Raw genomic sequence first — 21,751 nt, forward strand, 5'->3', positions numbered from 1 at the left:
ACAACATGGTCATATCATGGACTAATTAGATTTAATGGATTCATTCGTGAATTAGCCTCCATTTATGCAATTGGTTTTGTAATTAGACTATATTTAATTATTTATAATTGGTATTTAAACATCCGATGTGATGGGACTAAAATTTAATCCTAACGAACCAAACAACACCTAATTAATCGCTTTCCACAGGCATGGCCCAAGAAGGTTACACAGACCGACATATGTATTTGGGTTAGAGAAATCCAATGCAACTTTTGCAAGTTTATTTTTCCTTCATAACACTTTCATATCTGAGATTCATGCTATAGTAAATGAATGATTGATGAGGTGCGGGAGAAAACCAAGCAATCTGCATCATAGTGACCATTAAGTGATGAATCAGACCACGTACACATGTTAAATTAGTCTATTCGAAATGTTGAGTCGCGATTTGCAGATTTTTTAATCAAATTCAACAAATTAATGAAATGTGTATCCAGTGGGAAGAACCAAGGTCAAAGATGGCCAAGTGTGATGGTCCTGGGTTTTAATTTCACGTAAAGTATTGAATTTGACTAGTCAAAATGTTAGCATAAGTTCAATAAATTATTGAATCAAGTTTAAGAAAATATTGACGCGCATACGAGGTGAATGATTGATTTTAAATTTTTTAGCATAGGTGAATGATTGATGGGCTGCAATAGTTGAGCTAAATGGACATAATGGAGTTTGAAGTTATAGTCACGTAAAAATATTGATATTAGTCTCTTCTTATAGGAGCCCCTATTTGGGTCGTGTGTGAGCTATGGGCTACAGTTGGCGACAATACCGGGGGCATACGGTGGGCCTCCATCGGGCCTTAAGCGCCTTTGGGACCTTACTGTTTGAAAATGGGTCGGCTAAGAGTAAGTTTTTTTTTGTTGCACCCTAAGTTTTCTGTTCAAATAGCCGAAAGGATCGGAAAGGCAAGAATCCCTTCTTTCAAGAAGTTTAAGTCCGTCAGCCAAGAGAGTGTTGAAGTCGATTCCATCTATTTTGATTCACTGAAAGAGAAAGAACAATCAAAATTTCGGCTGAAATTTAAGTGAAGAAATATAGCATAAGCATCCAGCATTCTGGGTAAGTAATACGATGAAGGGAACAAACGATTTGCTCTCTTAGAACCTCATCAAAAAATTAACAGTGAATTTATGCTAAAAAATCTTTGTGACGCGGAGTGTATCGGTTCTGTAAAAAGAAGACAATAGAGCAATATGAATTTACCTCAGTGCTAACTCAGCTTCTTGCTGAACTTTACGCATGCTTACATTCATGTACAGTCCCTGCAGCAATAAGCTCATCTTAAGAAACCACTCCGACGTGCTATCAGATTTGAACAAGAAATTTAAACTAGAACAGAACCAAAATGAAACAAGGGGCTTCTTGATTCAAACTTTATGTCATTGGTTCTTTTTACTTTCTTGGGAAAGATGGTTGAAACTTTAGGGTATAACTCGCTAAGCTTTTGGGCTTTCATAACTGAGTCAATTCATAAGAAGTATTAAAAAATTAGTTTTTGTCATGTGTTGATGGTAGTGTAGAGAAAACATCAGGAACTTTGGCTACCTCCCTTTCACTTTCTGTCTAATCTCTAATGTGCCATTAAGTAGTATGGTTTTTGCTACAGTTCTATATTTAACTGCAAATGATATCAACTAGGTTATGAACAAAGTGAGGGTATTGAGATAAAAATATACATAGCATGTTCCTTACATTGGTTGTATGAATTGTAGCTCCAGTGGTCATGTTTATCTTTTGATCTGGCACAAGCTGAATATCCATCTTCTGCAACACAATTGCAAGTGCCACTATTGCTTCTAGGAGAGCAAATTGATCTCCAACACATTTCCGAGGACCTCCACTGAATGGGACAAACCTGGGAAAGAGACGTAGCAGGGGCGTGGTGCAGTTCAATCAGATTTGCCAGATGACATAAAACCAATCAGATGATAAACGGAAATATGAAGTAACAGGATAAAAACAACATATTACAAGGTTGTATTCGGACCTGAAATCAGTATTCGACTCATTTGGAATGGGTCCCTCTAGATCAAATCTCTCTGGAACAAACTCATCTGCTCTATCCCATACCTTGGTAGAAGAAGCAAACAATTATTATAAAATCCAAGATTGTAAAAGCTTGCTTAAGCAGTGTAACAATGGATGACAACAACATATATGAACAGAGATCCAGATATGACAATACGCATAGCAAAGCATACTTCAAACTATAGCAAAAAATGATAACAATGTAATATAATAATATTTCGAAGTTCAGTATTTTAGGGCCTATTTGGCAGTAAACTAGAATACTCAGTGCAATAAAAGTAATATTCCTGAAACCATGTTACCATTCTATCGTGGAAACTGGTAGAACAATGTAGGCAGGACACAGAACTTCTGCAATGAGCGATAATTTGTAATTTTCTGAGTAACCCTCCAACAAATTGGAAAAAGATCCTCTTGTAGAAGAGAAGAGTATCTGTATTCAAAACCCTAGAAAGGGTATAGAAGAGGTAACATACATGGGCCTCTATGGGCCACAATGCCCATGGGCCCAATACACTCCAACACCCCCCCGCAGTCTGAACAACCGGCGCAGCGGTGTTCAAGACTGGATAAGAAGAGAGTACAGAGGGCAAATACCCCCCCGCAGCCACAACTAGCCACCGGCTACGTTGAGGCTGGATCGAAACTCCGAGAAGGTCGAGGAGGGCAGCCCCTTGGTGAAGATGTCAGCAAACTGGGAGGTAGTCGGGACATGGAGGACCCGAACATCGCCGATTGCGACTCTGTCGCGCACGAAGTGTAGGTCGATCTCCACGTGCTTTGTCCGCTGATGCTGGACGGGGTTGGTGGAGAGATACACGGCGCTGACGTTGTCGCCGTAGACGAGCGTGCTCTTGGCGAGCAGGCTGTGGAGCTCCGCCAAGAGCTGTCGGAGCCAGGACGCCTCCGCTCCGCCGTTAGCGACAGCCCGGTACTCCGCCTCGGCACTGGAGCGAGAGACAACCGGTTGCCGCTTGGACGACCAGGAGACCAGGTTGCCACCCAGGAAGACGGCGTAGCCGGAAGTGGAGCGACGAGTGTCCGGGCAGCCAGCCCAGTCAGCGTCGGTGTAGACCACCAGCTCAGCAGAAGACGAGCGGTGAAGTACCAGGCCGAGGTCCACAGTGCCACGGACGTAGCGGAGGAGACGCTTCAGCGCAGCAAGGTGTGACTCCCGGGGATCATGCATACGGAGACAGACCTGCTGGACAGCGTAGGTGAGATCCGGCCAGGTGAAGGTGAGGTACTGCAAAGCACCAGCCAGGCTCCGATAGGCAGTAGGATCAGCCACCGGATCACCTAGATCGGCTGACAGCTTCGCCTGAGTGTCGACAGGAGTGGAGCAAGGCTTGCAATCAGTCATCCCAGCCCGCTCCAGGATATCGAGTGCGTACTGCCGCTGGTGCATGAGAAGACCAGACGGGCGAGGCTCAACAGTGATGCCCAAGAAGTGGTGGAGCTGACCGAGATCCTTCATAGCAAACTCCTGCTGCAGAGAGGAGATGACACTCTGAAGCAACTGCTGACTAGAGGCTGTGAGCACAATGTCATCAACGTAGAGCAGCAGATAGGAGGTCTCATCCCCTCGGCGGTAGACGAAGAGAGACGTGTAAGACTTGGCCTCGGTGAATCCCAATGTCAGCAAGAACGTGGTGAACCGAGAGTACCAAGCCCGAGGAGCCTGCTTCAGCCCATAGAGAGATTTGTTGAGCCGGCAGACCATATCCGGACGACTCGAATCCACAAATCCCGCTGGCTGAGAGCAGTAGACAGTCTCTAACAGAGTGTCGTGAAGAAACGCATTCTTCACGTCCAGTTGGTGCACAGGCTAAGAGCGCGAGAGCGCAAGCGACAGGACAGTGCGCACCGTAGCAGGCTTCACGACTAGGCTGAAAGTCTCATCATAGTCCACACCAGGCCGCTGGGTGAACCCCTGGAGAACCCAGCGAGCCTTGTAGCGCTCCAGTGTGCCATCAGCCCGACGCTTATGCGTCCAGATCCACTTGCCAGTCACCACATTGCAACCAGACGGACGCGGCACAAGGTCCCACGTCTGGTTGGCAAGAAGAGCCGCGTACTCCTCTTCCATCGCGCGACGCCAGTGAGGATCCGCCAAGGTGTCGCGGATAGAGGAGGGTACCGGAGAGACCCGCGGCTCTCCCTCTGCCGCGGAGAGAGTCGCGGCCTGAGAGGCCATCCGCCGAGTCACCATGGGATGGATATGCCGAGGATCCCGATGGATGACTGGCCGCTGGCGGGTGGTATACCTCCGGCTCGGCACGAGAGGGAACCGGAGGAGGCGGCGGCGGCGACGGCGCCGGCGTCGGCGTCGCAGGAGCCTCCGGAGCAGGAGGCGGCGCCAGTGTCGGCGCCGAACGACGCCGGTACACCTGCACCGGCTCAGTGTACCGCGGTGGTGTCGGGGTCGGCGCCGAGCGACGCCGGTACACCTGCACCGGCTGGGCGTACCGTGCAGGTGCACGTGAAGGCACCGGGGCCGCGCGCGGCACGACCGAAGGTCCGGGAACCGCGCGTTGCGCGACCGCGGGCACCGGGGCCGCGCTCGACGCAGCAGGGATCACCGGAGACGGTGCCGGCATGCCGGGGAAACCTGCAGGAAAAGGACAAACAGGTAACGGTGGCTGAACCACCGAGTCAGTCGGAAACAGAGTCTCCAGCTCGGGGTCAGGAGAAGGTGTAGAGGAGGTAGAGTAGGGGAAATCCGACTCGTCAAAGACGACGTGTCGGGAGATCAGAATGCGGCGAGAGGTGAGGTCAAGGCATCGGTACCCCTTGTGGTCAGGGGAGTACCCGAGGAACACACAACGAGTCGATCGGGGCGCCAGCTTGTGAGAAGCAGTGGCGGAGGTGTTAGGGTAACACGCACACCCGAAGACCCGAAGGTGGTCGTAGCGAGGAGGGGTACCGAAGAGAGCGTGGTGTGGAGTGGGAGCAGGAGAAGCGGTGGACGGGAGACGGTTAAGCAGGTAGGTGGCGGTGTGGAGGCTCTCAGCCCAGAAGCACGGGGGCAGAGAGGCCTGGATCAGAAGGGTGCGCGCGACGTCGTTCGTCGTGCGAATCATCCGCTCAGCCTTGCCGTTCTGAGGAGAGATATACGGACAAGACATACACAGCTGAACACCCCGAGACAGGAAGAAGGACCGGGAGGTGGAGTTATCAAACTCCCGCCCGTTGTCACACTGGACGGCCTTAACTGTGAGGCCGAACTGAGTGGACACCCAGGCAAAGAAGTGGAGGAGGGTGGGGAAGGTCTTAGACTTGGCGCGCAAAGGAAAAGTCCAAGAGTAATGAGAAAAATCATCAACAATGACCAGATAATATTTATAACCAGACATGCTGAGTACAGGAGATGTCCACAGGTCACAGTGAATCAGATCAAAAGCATGCACAGCATGCGAAGAAGAAGACGAAAACGGAAGTCTAACATGACGACCTAACTGGCACGCATGATAGAGGTGCTCAGCAGAAGCCTTAGTACAAGGAGCATCGGTACTACGGCTGAGCTGAGCCAAAACGTCGCGGCCGGGGTGACCAAGCCGGCGGTGCTAGGTGGTGGAAGAAGGTGTCACGGCAAAAGCAGCAGACGAAGAAGCCGAAGGCGAGGCAGCGGAAGCAGGAAGCCGAAGGGTGTAAAGGGGCCCCGGGCTGTCACATCGGAGAAGTGGACGCCGGGAAGCCGAATCTTTCACAGTAAGACCAGAGGAGTCAAATTCGATAGAACAGGAATTGTCAGCAGTAAACTGGCGAATGGAAAGAAGGTTGTGAACCATTCGAGGAGCACCAAGAACATTAGGAAGACGAGGAGCAGAACCCACGGCGGTGACAGGAAGGCAAGACCCATCACCAACCATGATAGAAGAAGGACAAGAGGGGTGTGGGGGTCGGACCGAAGATAGGATACCGGCATCAGGAGTGGTGTGGAACGAGGCACCCGAGTCGGCGATCCACTCGGTGCTGACCGGCAGGGTCAGTCCCATGGTGCTAAAGGACTGCGCCAGAGCGGCCTGGTCCCAGCCCCCAGGCCAGGTCGGCTACTGGCTAGGCTGAGCGGGCGGGGTGCAGGACGGCGCGAAGAAGGGAGCAGCACCAGTGAACATGGCCGCTGGCTGGAGCTGAGGACGAAGCCCCCCTGCCGGACCCTGGAGCGGCCACATCGAGATGCGCCCTGACCATGGGTTGCTGAAGGATGGCCAGGGTGTACCTCCAGGGGCAGGGGCAGGAGCGGGAGCCGAGGTCGACGCGCTCCGACGGCCCCCACCGGCACCGGTATCCCCAGGAGCAGGGCCATCAGTGCCACCACCACCACCTCGTCGCCGGCGACGTCCACGCCTCCCCCTCCTCCGGTCTGCCCGGCGGGAGCAGCCCCAAGGAGGGAGGTGGCAGGAGCAGCGGAGGAGGCCGGTGGAGGAGCAACAAGCGCGGCGGGGCTGGGTGAGGAGGATCCGGGCGCGAGACCCTTGGTGATCTCCTCAAGGGCGAGGTCGTCCCGGACCTGCAGGAAGGTAGGAAAGGGCCTCTGGCGGGTGATCCAACACTTCAGGTGGTCATAGGTGCTGCTCAGGCCCCGTAGGACATTAAGCACCAAGACCCGATCGGACACCGGATCCCCGAGGTCGTGAAGAGCATCAGCCATGCTCTTCATCCGCCGGCAGTACTCACCGACGGAGAGGTCCCCCTGGACGAAGGTGCGGAAGGTGGCATCGAGCTGGAGGGCGCGGTACTCGGCGTTGCCGAGGAACTGCCCCTCGAGCGCCACCCAAGCCTGTCGCGCAGTGCCGCCATGGGTCCTGACGAGGTCCTGAAGATCTAGGGAGATGGTCCCGAAGATCCAGGACATGGCGACACTGTCGAGACGCAGCCACGCCACGTCCCGCGCCTCGATCGGTGAGTCGACGAGGACGTGGTCGTCGAGGGCGTAGCGGCGGAGGGTGAGGAGGACCTGGTCCCGCCAGCGGCTGTAGGAGGAGGACGCAGGGTCGAGGAGGACGGAGACCAGGGCCGTGATGTTCTGGACGCCGGCTGCCTGGAGGTGAAGCTGGGCGACCATGGGGTCGGTCGGGTCGTACCGGGCTCCAGATCCAGCGGACTGGGCCTGGAAGGAGGAGGAGGTGCCGTGCTCAGGGTCGACGGGCTGGCCGGAGGAGATGTGGAGGTAGCGCTCCGCCTCGACGACCCGGAGAGCGAGGGCGTCGGCGGTGGCGCGCTCGCGCTCCCAGGCGAGGGCAGCCACACGGACCCGCTCCTGGGCGGGCGAAGCCTCCGACTTGGCGGTGAGGAGGGCCGCGGCGAGAACGGCGTTGGCCTGCTGTCCTCGGAAGCTGGCGGAGAACGGCGCATCCTCGGGTGCCATCCCGAGGCCAAACCATGCGGCACCGGGCGCAGAATCGACGACGGGCTGCGTGCCCGCAACGACAGCGGCACGGTGGGCCACAGCGGCGGCGGCGGGATCGGCGCCCGCGGCTGGCAGCAGCCGCACAGCGGCCGGATCGGCGCCCGCGGCCTGCAGCAGCTGCGCAGCGGCCCGCAGGACCGGCCGGATCGACGGCGGCGCGCGGCTGGGGTCCCGCAGCCCCGGCGCCCGCGCCAGCAGTAGCTGCGGCAGCAGTGGTGTCGGGCTGCAGGAGGGCCAGGGCGCCAGCAGCCTGGAGCAGAGGAGCAGCGGCCTGGAGCAGAGGAGCTCCGGCGCCCACGGCGGCGCCCGCAGCGGCGCCCGGCGGCGGCCCCAGCGGCTCCTGGAGCCGCGGCGACGCCCGCTGCTGGCCCCCCCTCGAGGACCAGCGCGGCGGCGGGGAAGCCGGGCGGCGGCGGCCCGGCGCCGGCGGCCCAGGCGCCCACAGCGGCGCGAGCGGGAGCAGAGGAGGGAGAGGAAGAGGAGAGGGGAGGGAAGGAGGAGAGGGGAGGAGGAGGAGGAGGGGCCGGCGGCCGGCGGCCGTCCATGGTGGCCGGCGGTGGCGGCGGCGGGCAGGAGGGGAGGAGGAGCAGACTAGCTAAGCTGATACTATGTAGAAGAGAAAAGTATCTGTATTCAAAACCCTAGAAAGGGTATAGAAGAGGTAACATACATGGGCCTCTATGGGCCACAATGCCCATGGGCCCAATACACTCCAACACCTCCGTGTAACTCACCAAGCTATACACAGTTATGCAATATTCCAGTATGCAATCATATGCAAAGCAGTTGTAATCGTATACAATATTCAGATGGAGAAGTACCTCAGGGGACCTGTGTATATTGTACACAGATATCATAATATCTTGACCAGCCTTAACCTTATAGTTTCCAGGAAGCACGTCATCAACTATTGCACGCCGTATCAGCACCTACCAATAATTAGTCCTTGAGTCGCCAAAACAAATTACAAAGTTGGTTGTCTTAAGCACAAGAAATGTACAGGAGGGTGTGGATATAGCCGCATCGACTCATTTATACAGCGCATCAAATACTTCAGCTCCTTTACATCCTCATATCTGGGGAGTCGACCTTGCAGAACACAATCTACCTCATCTTGAGCTCTCCTTAGTGCAGTCGGATCCTTCAGTAGTGTAACACTGAGCAGTCAACATATTAAAGTGACAATTTAAGTGATGCGTTATTTGTTACTTTGGTTGATGGATAGATGGTTACTGCAAGCAATATAGCACTACTGGAGTACCTTACTGAGAAGATAGATTGTCCATGTCAGTACAGAGCCTGTTGTTTCATGACCAGCAACTAACATTGATAAGAGATCATCACGTAACTGTACACTGCTAACCTGGACAAACCTAAAGCAGTCAAACTTACAATATAACAGAATGCATGTTATGTAAAATGGTGAAATAGAGTACTATATATCTGCGTAATTGATCATGAGCAGTTTGGCAACAAAAGCATATATCGAACTTGCATTGTCGAATTTCAGAAAAATAAAAACAAATCATTTGATTTGATCATAACTCACAAGAACAAAATAACTCTATATGGAAGCTTTCACTCTTTATCATAACTCTTCATAAATCAATGGAAAAGAAAGGATTGAATGTTCCTAGCAATCACCTTTGTACAAAAGGAATGATATACTACATTTCTAATAGTAATAGGTAAAACCTCATAATCCTAAATGCATACAGTATTATGTTCTATGCTAAACACATCCATTTGTTTCCTAAAGATATTTTAAGCTGAATGACACCATGTCACAAATTGCATGAACAACAAATCATCGCCCCCTCATGCAAAGGCAACAGAGCTAAGAACAGCAACATTTATGAGCTGGACAATCAAATCCATGGTTTTAAAAGCCAGGTAGCTCAAAATTTTATGGACCAGCAGAAGGACAAATAGATAGTTAAAGCCATCATTAGGCAAAAGTTATGGAACGTCAACAGCAGTATCATGTCAAACTATTGTCATGATGAGTGAGTAGCTTCACACATGTAGAAATTGTGGACATCAAAGTTAAAAGAAGCAAAATGTTCTAAAAAATTGAAATAGGTTAATCACCTCATCTCGGCTGGCAAGTAGGAAGCGTAGAATGCTAGGATCCCCCTCATTTACATATTCCTCGCCCTCAATCTGTTCATTTTCAGCCTCAACTATTTCTTTACATTTCACAATTAGCTCTTCAACAGTGTTCCTTATGATCTTAACTGCATTTTCTGCTTTTATCTGTCTTGGAATTATTTTGCACAGAAAGTCAATCTGCGACAAATAAACAAGGATTATATGAATCATCAGTCAGGCAATTTTTCCTTTCTTACAGTTAACTAGGAAAACATAAGTGAGGTGCAAATTAGAAGAATGAAGTGAAAGATTAACCGACCTTCCAGTATGGCAAAAGATCCGTAGAACGAAGTTCTGCTTCTTTGAGTGCAGTATAAACAGCATCAATGACAGGACTATCTGTTGTGAGGGAATCAAAATTGTAGTTGAACAATGACAAACCAATCACGTCCAATGTCAACTGAGAAAACCTTGCTTCCATATTGACAGGTTCCCCACTCGAAGCATATGGCTCAAGTTTCTCTATTAATCTTTCGGCACATTTACAAAATACCTTTTCCACCATAATGGACAGAAATCTTTTGTGCAGGGATGGCACAACAGCTCTGCGTCTCACCTAAAATAGATACCATATTTGGAGTAAGATGAAGGATTAATTTACAGTCCAATTGATCTTAGCTCCCAAATACAATAGTACAAAAAATATGCAAGATATAGCTGCAGCAAGAGAAGAGATACAACCATACTAATGTACTGACTAATTTGGAGGTAGCCATACAACAGGAAGTATACTCCCTTTCTATGTATTAAAACATCATCTAAACACGTTTACAGGCAAATCATGTCAAAACAATGAGATCAGTCCATGCAGTTCTACACAGTTCAAAAGACAGAGGCATTGCATCACCACACCATGCAAACTTAAAAGCTAATCCAAACAGCTTAAATCTCATAGCCCAAATAATGAAAGAGAAAAACAATGCAAGACACCAAACTAGGAGCTCTCTTCTTTGTCTACAAGAAACCAAAATCAAGAACAAAACCAGTTTTAGGGATGCAAGTAAACTGCATCCAATAAAAATCCACTACATATTTATATAAATAGCACATCCAAAAAATACCAGAATCACAAAATTCATGTAGTGATCTATCAGACACTACGATTTGTTCTTTAGGATTGTACCACTGCATCCTTTGCCACAAAGGAGACAAGCCCATCAGTCTGGTTGATGAGCCAGGACCTTGGGGCCAAAGGGTGATTGACAACCAGGATGATTCGGTTGTTGCCTTTTGATGGCAGTAGAGGATCATCCCTTCCAGGTTTAGGCCTGGTCAGGGTGGCTCAGAGCCTCAGACGTAGCAGGCACTAAATTAAGGTTGCAAACATAGCCCAATGTTGAAATTCTCGTGTGCTGTGGAGTCTGGTCCCTTCAGAAAGCCTTAAAGGCCAACATCATAACTAAACAAAAAAAAAAGAACAAACAGCCAAGACCAAGAATACAATACTAGTATGCAATTATTCCGACCTGTTACAGAGCCCTGCAACTGAGATTGACCATTCCATTCGCTAAGAAGTAGTTAAAAATTAAAGGAATTCCAACTATATATTGCAAGGTGAAGCATAGAGCGAGCGAGAGAGATTGAGAGCGCTTACCGTCCATAACGCGCCCTCCGCGGTGGCGAACCCGGACCCGAAGAGAAACTCGGAGACCTCAGCGACGAGCCCCTTCTCGTAGCGCGACCCGTACCCGCGAAGCACGTGCTTGGCGATGGCGGGGTCGCTGACGATGACGAAGTCCCGTGGCCCTGCGGCGAGGCGGTACACGGGCCCTTCCTCTCGGAACCACTTGAAGAGCGGCAGGAAGAGCGCGCCGCCGAGGAGGTCCTGCACGTCGTCGAGCTTGGCGGACGCGACGGGGATCCCCGAGTCGTCGGCGCCGCCCCGGCCGACCGCGCGCGAGAGCGACGTGAGCCAGTCCGGACTCGCCCACGGGGTGGCCGTCGTGGGCTTGTCGTCCCCGCCCCCATCGCTGCTGCTCCGACTCCTCGGCGGGGGAAGACGGACGCGGGCGCGGGCGCGGTGAGGAGGCGGACGAGTAGACCACGGAGGCGGCGACGCGGAGGCGGGGGCGAAGGCGGTGGTGGGCATCGCGCGTGTCGGCCGATGCCTCCGGCTAGGGTGTGGAATCGCCGGATTGGGATTGCCGAGGTGGGGAGAGGCGGGAGGAGGAGGGTACCGGGGGACTTTTGGGGTGTGGGGAGCACTGGAGCAGGAGCAGCCGTGGAATGGAAGGGGATGTGGTGGGGCCCGCGAGGAAGTGGGCGGCCGGAGCTACTGTCAGGTCACGCGGAGCGCGTGAGTTTTTGAATCCGTTTGCGGGTTGCCTGGGCTCAATGTAACAGCGTGGGCTTCCTAAGCGACCATCTCACACTCGGGCCGTAATGTCTATTGCGGTGCAGCCCACAGTGCCATACGGCCCAATGCACATAGGCACAGCCAGCAAAAATTCAGGGACATATAAAAAGTGTAAAATCGTATATGCTAGATGCCCAGCATGTTGTCTTGTCGTGTATCCTCGAAAAAAAAACGTCATTGTCATGCTGGACAGCGCAAAGCCAACTTCTCTGCCGCTGGCAGCAATTTTCTGCACACCAAAATTAGGGAGCAGAGAGCACATAGGATGCCCTGCCCGTCATTTTCGCCTAAAGCCGCCGAGGGTTGGGCGGCGTTTGAACAAAAGGATCCACGAGTAAACAGCCGCAAACCGAGCAAGGCCGACATTCTAACGCAACGGCCATGCCATTGCCACGGGAGAGGGAAAAGGAAAAAGGCCGGAGACGCGTCGCTTTCATTTCTGGGACGGACGGAGGGAGTGTTCGGCCGTGTCGGTAGCGCCGGGCGCGAGCATGGCGCTGGTCCCGTCGGCGCCGGCGTGGTCCACAGTTCCACTTCCACACGGAGAGACCAAACAAAGAGGCGTGGCAACTAGCAAGCCCCAATCAAGGCTGAAGTCTGAACCGAACTCGGATGATGGGGCGACTGGGCTTTGGGCAGCGGCGAAGGGGCAGCACGTAGTAGTAGTAGTAGTAAATGGAAGCTGACCCGCGCGGCAGGCAGCCAGCTGCGGATTCGGGCGCCGAAACCCATGCGCCGCGCGCGGCAGCCAGCAGCCAGCCGTCGGGGCGCTGAAACCCACGCGCGGCGGGAGCCGCATCCTATGCCGATCCCTCCCGTCCCCCCACGTGCACCTTCTGAATGGGACACGGAAGCACGCACGCAGCGCAGGAACTGACCGCCACCACCACCGGGGTGACAGTTACTGCCGACCCGCTGAAATTACCGGCCGGCCGGCCTATCAAAGCCAGGAGAGGCATCTACACTGCACGTCTGCACGCACGCACGCCCTGCCCTAGCTACTGTTTTACCGATCCCAACAAGATGAAAGGCAGTTGCAGGACCTGGGGGAGAGGCTGCTTGCGCAGGAGTGACGTGGCGAGGGTTCTCACGGGAGCAGCTCACGGACAGGAGAATCATTGCGGCTCGGGAGCATGGGTAGCATCGAGCCGCACGCGCAGCTTGGGGTTCCCAACCAGCCTACAGCCTCGAGCTCCATGAGTACTGCAGGCTCCAGGCGGACCATTCCGAGGGCTAAGGTCCGAGATATTCCTTGGCTCGAGTTAAGCTAAGCCTGACGACGTGTGTTGTTATTGTATGAGTGAGCACCATTGAGATTGGAAGCTGCGCATGCACCTTATCTGCCTGGTCTTTGCTTTGTTGTACTGTGGCAGAACAAACACCAGTACCTTTCTAAGTAGTATAGTAGTACTTAGGGCGAAGCCAGACCACGAGAGCACCAAGGTCTTATATAGAGGAGGGCATGCGTTCATAATAAACTATTAACAACTAGATACGGTAATTTATCACTATTTTTTTTAAAATTCGTCGGGGTCGGCGGACCCAATGGCAAAACTTAATAGTTTCATGCCTGGTAGTACTAATAATATGGAGTTGCATATATCTGAAATGTGCGCCAAAATAGAGGCGGACAGGTCGAGTAACTTTGGAGCTGGACCTCAAGTTAAACAAGCTTGGTAAAAGTCGGCTCGAGTGAAGTCATTCATATCTAATGCTCAATACCAGTTCAGTAGGCTTGCATAAGTTTCGGTCCGGGTTTGAAGCTCAGCAGAGCTCGACCTTAATTTCTTAGTCCTACTTGCAAGTAGCGGGTGAGCACTTATATACGACAAAGATCTTCTCGTGCTCCCGCATCGCCTACCCAGGCAGATCACGCCACCACATCGCCATGTTCCTCCAGGGCTACACTCTTACCCTCCCACATAGCCGTGGCATTGACAAGACGACACAGGAGTGGGAAGGTGGTGTGCGCATGGTATTTACGTTTGTGGTGGCGATGAGCCCACGTGTGTGTATATATGGTGGTTGCAGCATGGCTCATGGTTACAACAAGAGCTGTCGTGTTGGGGGGCAAATTGTCCACTGATAATGAACAACTAGGTTAAAAGAAGTTTCATTGGCTCATGGCTATATATATACTCTTAAATCTTCATTAACTCTGCTAAATCAAGGGGGTCAGAGCCCAATATGGCCTCCACTAGACTCCGCCCCTTGTGCTACATATGTTAATTTCCAGTGGCTTTCTAGCATCAACAACACCTAGAGCCATATTACAACAGCAGTGGAGGTTGGTCGGTCATCTTACCGCCGTGGCTTAGGGAATCACCTCAAGTGGCTTCATGAAGTGGTAAATTCAGGCTAGGGGCTCACGATGTTGGTGGCCTTTGTGGGAGATACAACGGTAGCCACATGTGTTGGCCATATTGGCTTGCAGGACCGGCGATGTTGTGAGGAGTGTCATTCCTCTTTATACAGTGGCATGAGGTGAGACATAACGAGGTGAAAGCCTTAGATGGCTTAAGATGGAGCCGATGATAGCAAGGCTCTCAGGTAGTACATCCTTTTCGGAAGTTTCATTATGGCATTTCCCCTCAACTTGAGAACTCGAGGAAACTCTGCAGAAGGCCCTTAGGTTAGCTAAGACGGTGCTCAATGTTGTATGTTCCTTCGAGGCATTTCCCAGGAAATCTCGCACCACTTTCACGGATGTGTCTGTTAGCTTGGGACGTCCGTTGCACGTTGCAAGACTGAGTTCTTCAATGAGGTCATGCACCATTGGGCCTAAAACTTTGTTGTGTTGTATCTCACCAACTCTCTTGGATGGCTTACGATGGCAAAGTAGGGGCTGCTTCTAGGGTACAACGAGATTTGGTTCCACATAGTAGGTTCTTCCTAGGGTTGGGGGAGGGGGAGTAAGGGGTAGTTGTACATGTAGTGATATTTGGAGATGTTGCATGATGTCCGCTGTATGAACTATGAAGTCAGAGCTATTCGTCGTCGTTGCAATAAGCTCGGGAACAACAACTCATACCGAGCTCCGCCATGTGTGTGTTGTGGTTGTGATTTGGCGTATTGCATTGATTCATGACAAACCCTTATTAAGGGACCAAATATTACTTCCTTTGGTTTAAATGGAAAAAATTCTCAACAATAGTACGTGCCCATAGCGACAAGAAGTCGAGGACTGCCACAACATTTTTTTTTCTAGTAGAAAAGATTAATAAATTGCAAGTGGATGTCGTCACACCGGCAGCGCGCGAGCTTGGGACACGCCACACCACGTAGTCACGTCAACATCCGCCCCAGCCGCTAGCTATAGCGCTGCGAAGCCGCGACAGGGGGACGTGAGGAAGCGCGCCGGGCGGCGGCATCCGAGGCTAGCTCGCGCGGCCACAGCGGCGGCACAGGCGGACGGGCAGGCGGGCATGGGGTGCAGCCGAGTATGGGCACGCGCGGCGTGAGCCCACGCAGGGGAAAACAGAGCTGCAGACGCGTCGTTCTCAGAGACGGCCGGTGGAGCGCAGGCGTCACGCACGCATGGTGCGAGTCCGGTGACGCGACGACGCATGGCTATTCCACAGGGGACTAGACGAGACGCAGCAAAGAGTCTGAACTCTGAGGTGCAAGTGGCAGTGGTGTGCATGGAAGCTGACCCGCGCAGCCCATGGCACGCCAGCTGCGGATTCGGGCGCCGAATCCCACGCGTCAGGAGCTCCGCCGTGCATCCATTGCGGCCGGCTTTCCTGACTGCGTCCCATCCCCACGTGCACTCTTGGTCCGGCCGGCCGGATGCATGCACGGTGGAGTGCGCCACCACCACCTACCTAGCTAGTGACGGTTAACTGCAAGTTAACCCCCCCCCCCCCCCCCCCCAACACACGCTGGAGCAAAGTTACTCCTCTACTGTTTACAGATCCCGGCATAATTATCCTTTTGGTTGCAGTAGGGAGCATTAGCACTGGCAGGATCCGGGTGCTAGGATGGAGCACTCATTGAGAGGGCAAGGAATTTCACGAGGTGAAAGCAGCTCACAGACAGGATCGGAGCATCAAGGATTCAAGGTGGCTGGAGCGAGCACGAGTGACATCGAGCCGCACGCGCAGCTAGGGGCGTCATCAACCACCAGCCTCGAGCTTGATACCGGAGCGGGCCGAGCTCCAGTCACAGTCAGTGAGTGTAGGGTTTGACCGTTTGAGGTACGAAGCAGTACTCCATGAAGCTACGTATAAAGCCTAAACCCCGGTCAGTTTGAAAGTAGATTTAACTTGTTCGAGTCGTACGTGTAAGCTTTAGCTAGTAACCGTTTTTTATTGTATCATCGCGGATGGTTTTAGTTGTGTGGACACTAAAATTTAAATAGTTCTATAAACCGAACCAATTACATGGAGAACACCTTTCGTCCACAAAACCTAAACTTGAACAAAACTACCATGGAGTCTTGCTGAAGTTGAAGAAAACCATTGGAGAAGCAAATCACTGATTACATTGGAGGAAAGGAAAATCAAGTGTTGGAGACGTCCAAAGTATATACTCGAGAGCTGCGTAAAACTCGGCTCTGGTGAAGTCAATAGCCTGATGCAGTGATACTCAATGCTAACTTGTTAGGCTAAGTTTCGGTGCTGGCTTGAAACTCAAACGAGTTGGAGCTTAATAATTTCCTGGCGGCCTTCTTGCATTTAGCAAGCTCTCATATACGACAAGCTTAGCAAGAGGCTGGTAATTCAAAAAAGTTACTCGTGGACGTGGTACTTCTGAGCTCTTTTTTTAAGGAAAGTACTTTCTGAGCTCTGACTCACCAAACAGTCCCATAACGACGAGAACGTCACAATAAATAAATAAAGAAAAATATGGTAAGGTGCGGGTGATTCTCTCGCCGTCGGCGTCGGCGGCGCGCTGAGGTCGGGACACGTCGTCACGGCGCCATCCGGCGCGGCCGCTAGCTAGCTGCGGGGGCCACGACAGGCCGGGGAAGTGAGCGAGCGGGCGGCGGTATCCGAGGCTAGCCGGGCTGCTGCTAGCTCGCGGGCGCGCAGCCGCGGCGGCGGCGGCGGCGGCGGGGCCGGGGACGCAGCCGAGTATGGGCGCGCCGGTTGGAGCTCGCGGCAGAGAAGAAAACAGAGCTGCGGACGCGTCGTTTTCAAAGACTGCCGGTGCCGCGCCGCGCGGGCAACGCGCGCGCATATGGGCGATCGAGAGCGAGACCTGGCGACGCGGCGGTGCCCGGCTGGCCGCGCGTGGTGGCGCCGTGGCCCGCGCTTCCGCGGGCCTGGAGACGAGGGAGACGCGGCACGAGGTTGGAGTCCGAGCTGAAGCCGCTGCCCACCGGTCGCTCTTCTGGCTGCGGCGACCTGACCAGTGAGCACTGAGCAGCCCGCGCGACGGCCGCTGCGGATTCGGGCGCCGGAACCCATGCGCCGGGAGCCGCATCCGATGCGGGCGCTGCTTTGCTTGACCCTTTCCATCCCCACGTGCAGCGCGGCCACACCAGTAGTGGCGGTTAAAACTGCCGACCTGGAAGTTACCCCCCACGCTCGGACGAAGTTACTGTTTACAGATCCCGACATGATAATAACGCTAGTGGTAGGGCGTAAAGTTGCTAGGATCAGAGCAGTTCTCGGACAGGAGCATCAAGGTGGCTGGAGCACGGCTGCACGAGCGACATCGAGCCGCACGCGCAGCTAGGGTCGTCAACCGGCCTCGAGCTTGATACCGAATCGAGCGCAGGGTTTGAGGCAGTACAGTGTAAAGCTAAAAGCCTAAACCCCGCTCAATGTGAAAGTGGATCATTAAAACTTTACCAAGTCGTACGTGCATTATAGTTTAATATTTTATAGGTACCACTACTATCTCATCAGTAAACTCAAGCTGGTAAAATTCGGCTGGAGTAAGTTTAAGCCTAATTGAACCGCTCGGTCTTGGATTCGGTATGCTTAGCTCGAGCTCAGGTCATATACGACAACCTTTCGGATTGACCAAATGCACACCCCCCCCTCTCTCTCTCTCTCTCTTTCTTGCATGGTCGGCGTCAGTATTCAAAAATTTTACTACTCTTCATAGTGACATACTAGTCCATAACGACGAGTACCTGTCACGAATTTCTCGTCAGAAAGAAAAAGAAAAAAGAAAAAGAAAAAGAGAAGATCAGAGCGCGCGGCGGATTCTCTTGGGCGCCGTCCGCGGCGCGCGTCGACGGCAGGGGGACACGTCGACGCCCCGGCGCGGCCGGCTAGCGGCGAGGCCGCGACAGGCGGAACGTGGCCGGGCGAATAAATCAACGCGCACGGGCGGCGGCATCCGATGCCCCGCCCGCCCCCCGGGCCGCCGCTGGGGGCTGCGGCGGCAGCCAAGTACGTGAGGCACGCGCGCCCGTCAGGAGGGCTGAGCTAGCCAGCCGAGCCGGGGGGGTGGGGTGACAGGGACAGGGGGCGGGGTCGCTGCGCCTATCCGGAAATTCGCGGCGGCTCATGGAATCCCAGGCGCGGAGCGGCGATTATTTTACGCGGCCAACGATGCGGTATCCTATGATCGGCCTGTCGGCTACCTCCGGCCATTTTTGGCGTGGCCGCTCTACTTCTTGCATACAGGTCCCTGACGTTCCTGTATTTGCACAAAAGTCAGTGGCTGAATACTGCTCCTAGTAGTATAGGACGTCATTAGGTCAAATGGATGGCCGCCCAACGGATACATGGTACCTGCACTTCTAGCGGCAGAATGACCTTCGTACTTACAGAAAAGAAAGTGTGGCTATAGAATATACTTCTTCGTGGTCAAACTCACTGAGCTTTTACTTAAAGATGCAAGGAAGATTAAGCATGTTCTCTTCAAGTCTATTCAGGGAGCAGTGTCATATTTTCTTATAACCACAAAACTAGGTTTCTGTTTTCTTTTTGAATCTAATCCGAGCTATGATATAGGAATAATTCAAGACATGGTGAACTTTTTAAATAATGCTGCGACTTTATTAGGTCTATAAGCATGGTCATTGGTGTTTGGGTGGAAACTAGTGAGGTAATACTACTACCAATAAGCTAAAATAATTATACCGTGCGAAAAGTTGTTTGGAGCAACACTTTAGTCTATTTTTTGAAGTATACTAAGTGAATTATCTCGAATGAGCAAGGTAACAAAGACATGATGATCAGGATCACACGCTTTAGGCGTATTGATCTCGTCCTTGATCTAAGATGTGAAGAGAGGCTGATGGTGCGGTCGTGTTACACTCCTACTAAGTTTAGATTCACCTTGAAGTCTTTTCTGCAATGAACATAATAATTGAAGCGGGTGGGGCACGGGCCGTGCGTGTGTGCACGATTCTTGGTGGGGGCTATCATCAAGGGACCTAAACGTAATAACCAAAACATTCAAACGTGCTAGATACAAAAGGACACCCGCCCAATACAAAAGGGCCGATACAAAGGGCCCTTTCTCCAAAAGCAGAACATATCCCCAAGCAAGAGCAGAGAGAGCAACCAGGAAGGAAGGAGTAGGCAAGTGTCCCAAGCAACTCGACTCCCCCTTCCCGCCGGCCCTTTTTCCTCGTTTCCTCCGTTTCAAACACCCCCCCCCCCCCCCCCACCCTCCCCGCGCGCCACGCCAGTCTCTCCTCTTCCTCTCGAGAAAGCAGGCGCGCAGCCCGGGGGAATCGATATCCGCCGCCATGTCCGCGTCGCCGGAGTTCTACAAGCCCGCGCCGCCGGCGTTCTCGCCGTGCAGCTCGCCGCTCCTCCTGCACGGGGCGGGAGGCGGGGCGGGAGCAGCGGAAGAGAGCGCCGCCGCGGCCATGTGGCAGCAGCAGGAGGAGGACTACCGGTGCCGGACGCCGACGAGCGGGGAGAGCCAGGTGAAGCCGCCCGGGACGTGCCCGCCGGCGCCGCGGAAGCCGCGCGCGCCCGCGGCCCCCGCGCCGTGCCGGAAGCGGCTGTTCGAGGTGGAGGTGTTCAGCCTGCGGCTGGAGGAGCTGGAGCGGCTCTTCTGGCGCCCGCACCCGTCGCCGCCGCCGCCGCCCGCACAGAAGAAGCGCCGGAGGGTGGCCTGCCCGCAGCCGAAGAAGAGGAGCTAGCCCAATTAGCTAGGTACCACTAGATGGCAGCAGTAGACCAGTAGTAGAGGGTAGCAGCGGTAGCTAGGTGCAAGGCCAAGTGGTTTTGGCTATGGTAGGTTTGTTAGGAGTACTGCGTTTTTACTGCTGTACTTGTACTACTACATCTCTATAGCTAGTCCTACATACTTGTACTGGGTTTAGTGTATGTGATGATGATAGTATTGTTGTGGCGTCAAGCTAAGGTTTAGTGTGATAGGCAGGCAGCTCCATGCCTGAATCCGCTTCCACATGTAGCCTGTGTAATGTGAAGCTCAGTTGTACCACTAGAATCATACAGTATCTCCCTTCCCAGTTCTCAATGGTTTCCTCTCTTGCACGCATTAGCAAAATAGCATTCCATTGCCTATTTTGCTCTGACAAGATGTCTAAGCTAAGCTGGCATTCTGTTTTCGACCTACTCTTGCTTGTGTAGAAGGCAGACCACCGGAGATTCTGCAGGTAGGAGGCTACTTTGTGCTCAGCCATGCACAACTTAAAGTTTTCATGCTACGAACCGAGGAATGCTCGGGGGCTAAATTTTAATCCCGTCATATCGAATATTTGAACATAAATTATAAATATTAAATATAGGCTAATTATAAAACCAATCATATAAATGAAAGCTAATTCGCGAGACGAATCCATTAAACCTAATTAGTCCATGATTTGATAATGTTGTGCTGCAGTTAATATGTGTTAACGATGAATCAATCAGGCTTAATAGATTCATCTTGTGAATTAGTTTCCATTATACAATTGATTTTACAGTTAGCTCATATTTAATTTCTTTAATTCATATCGAATGTTCGATATGATCCTAGTTCCTGCATCTAAACATGGACCAGGACCTCTCCTTTTCACCTATGGCGCAGCTGAAGCACGCTGGCGCGTCCAACTGCTGCGCGAAATGGAGGCCCCTCCCTTCCAATCGCCCGGCCGGCCTCCCCTGCCGCTCACCCGACCTGCCTCAGCTGCCAGCAGAGGAGAGGAATCTGAGGGGACAAGCGGAGCGATCCAAGCCGGGGTCATCATGCGGCAGCGGAACCCGCCACGACCGGCGCCGCAGCTTTGCCCGCTGCCTGCGAGCCTGCGGCAGGGGGAGGTGCGAGCTGTGCGCGCAGGTGCGGCTGCGTGGTGGAATGATTCCGGGAACTGTTGCTGCGTGTGGTGTGTGGGGTTAGCTCAGGTCTGAGGAGCATCGCAAAGCAGTTGCGGCTGTCCCGCGGCCTGCGACGGCCGGGTCGGATCGTCGCAGGCGGCGGCGGGCGCACGAGGGACGCCAGGGGGAAGGGGCACCGAGGCCGGGAGTCCCGCTGCCACGACGACTCCCGGCTGCAGCGGGGCAGCGGCGCCAACGAAACTAATCCCATCCCGCCCAGGACTTGTTTGGATGCATAATAATTTCCCTAATCCATCGGTATTAAGAGAGATTGAAGTGGAAATTTAGTTTATGTTCCCTTCAATCCACGCCTACGGGGAAGGAATTGGTTTATCCAAACAAGGTCCCATGCGCCTATGCAAGGGCCGAGGGGTTTTCCGAGACGGCAGGACGCGGAAGAGGTCAACTGGCAACACGGACGATGAACAGTACACGGACCTGACTACCTGAGCCTGTCTTAAAACTTCTGAGGAATCCTGAGGCTTCGATTAATGCGTGCGTACGATCGAGGCAGAACCGCTATTA

At 52.9% G+C, this 21,751-nt stretch overlaps 3 protein-coding genes across 3 annotated transcripts; 1 reads left to right on the forward strand and 2 right to left on the reverse strand.

Annotated features, from left to right (window-relative positions):
• Positions 1-205: 205 nt before the first annotated feature.
• On the reverse strand, positions 206-11,832 carry LOC112876006 (carotene epsilon-monooxygenase, chloroplastic). The gene is made up of 10 exons (XM_025940028.1): positions 11,226-11,832; positions 9,891-10,187; positions 9,572-9,769; positions 8,742-8,843; positions 8,481-8,621; positions 8,302-8,409; positions 2,027-2,109; positions 1,732-1,894; positions 1,243-1,301; positions 206-1,022 (listed from the first exon to the last, which is right to left on the reverse strand). Exons 1-10 carry the CDS (start codon positions 11,718-11,720, stop codon positions 1,010-1,012), a joined length of 1,659 nt encoding a protein of 552 aa, XP_025795813.1. The 5' UTR covers positions 11,721-11,832; the 3' UTR covers positions 206-1,009.
• On the reverse strand, positions 2,370-4,434 carry LOC112876007 (uncharacterized mitochondrial protein AtMg00810-like). The gene has a single exon (XM_025940029.1). The coding sequence runs from the start codon at positions 3,788-3,790 to the stop codon at positions 2,681-2,683; it is 1,110 nt and encodes a 369-aa protein (XP_025795814.1). The 5' UTR covers positions 3,791-4,434; the 3' UTR covers positions 2,370-2,680.
• A 7,594-nt stretch (positions 11,833-19,426) lies between the features above and the next one.
• On the forward strand, positions 19,427-20,387 carry LOC112876501 (cyclin-dependent protein kinase inhibitor SMR1-like). The gene has a single exon (XM_025940624.1). It carries the CDS (start codon positions 19,645-19,647, stop codon positions 20,044-20,046), a length of 402 nt encoding a protein of 133 aa, XP_025796409.1. The 5' UTR covers positions 19,427-19,644; the 3' UTR covers positions 20,047-20,387.
• Positions 20,388-21,751: the final 1,364 nt, after the last annotated feature.

Source organism: Panicum hallii, chromosome 9 (genome assembly GCF_002211085.1).
Source record: "Panicum hallii strain FIL2 chromosome 9, PHallii_v3.1, whole genome shotgun sequence".
Classification (NCBI taxonomy): Eukaryota; Viridiplantae; Streptophyta; class Magnoliopsida; order Poales; family Poaceae; genus Panicum; species Panicum hallii.

Bases quoted from the DNA above. Each gene is read 5' to 3' on its own strand.
- LOC112876007 (XM_025940029.1), bottom strand. From the start codon at position 3,790: ATGGTCTGCCGGCTCAACAAATCTCTCTATGGGCTGAAGCAGGCTCCT.
- LOC112876006 (XM_025940028.1), bottom strand. From the start codon at position 11,720: ATGCCCACCACCGCCTTCGCCCCCGCCTCCGCGTCGCCGCCTCCGTGG. The intron at 9,770-9,890 runs GTCGGTTAATCT...TATTTGTCGCAG, and splicing joins ATCTTTTGCCATACTGGAAG to ATTGACTTTCTGTGCAAAAT. The intron at 1,895-2,026 runs GTCCGAATACAA...TCTCTTTCCCAG, and splicing joins GAGTCGAATACTGATTTCAG to GTTTGTCCCATTCAGTGGAG.
- LOC112876501 (XM_025940624.1), top strand. From the start codon at position 19,645: ATGTCCGCGTCGCCGGAGTTCTACAAGCCCGCGCCGCCGGCGTTCTCG.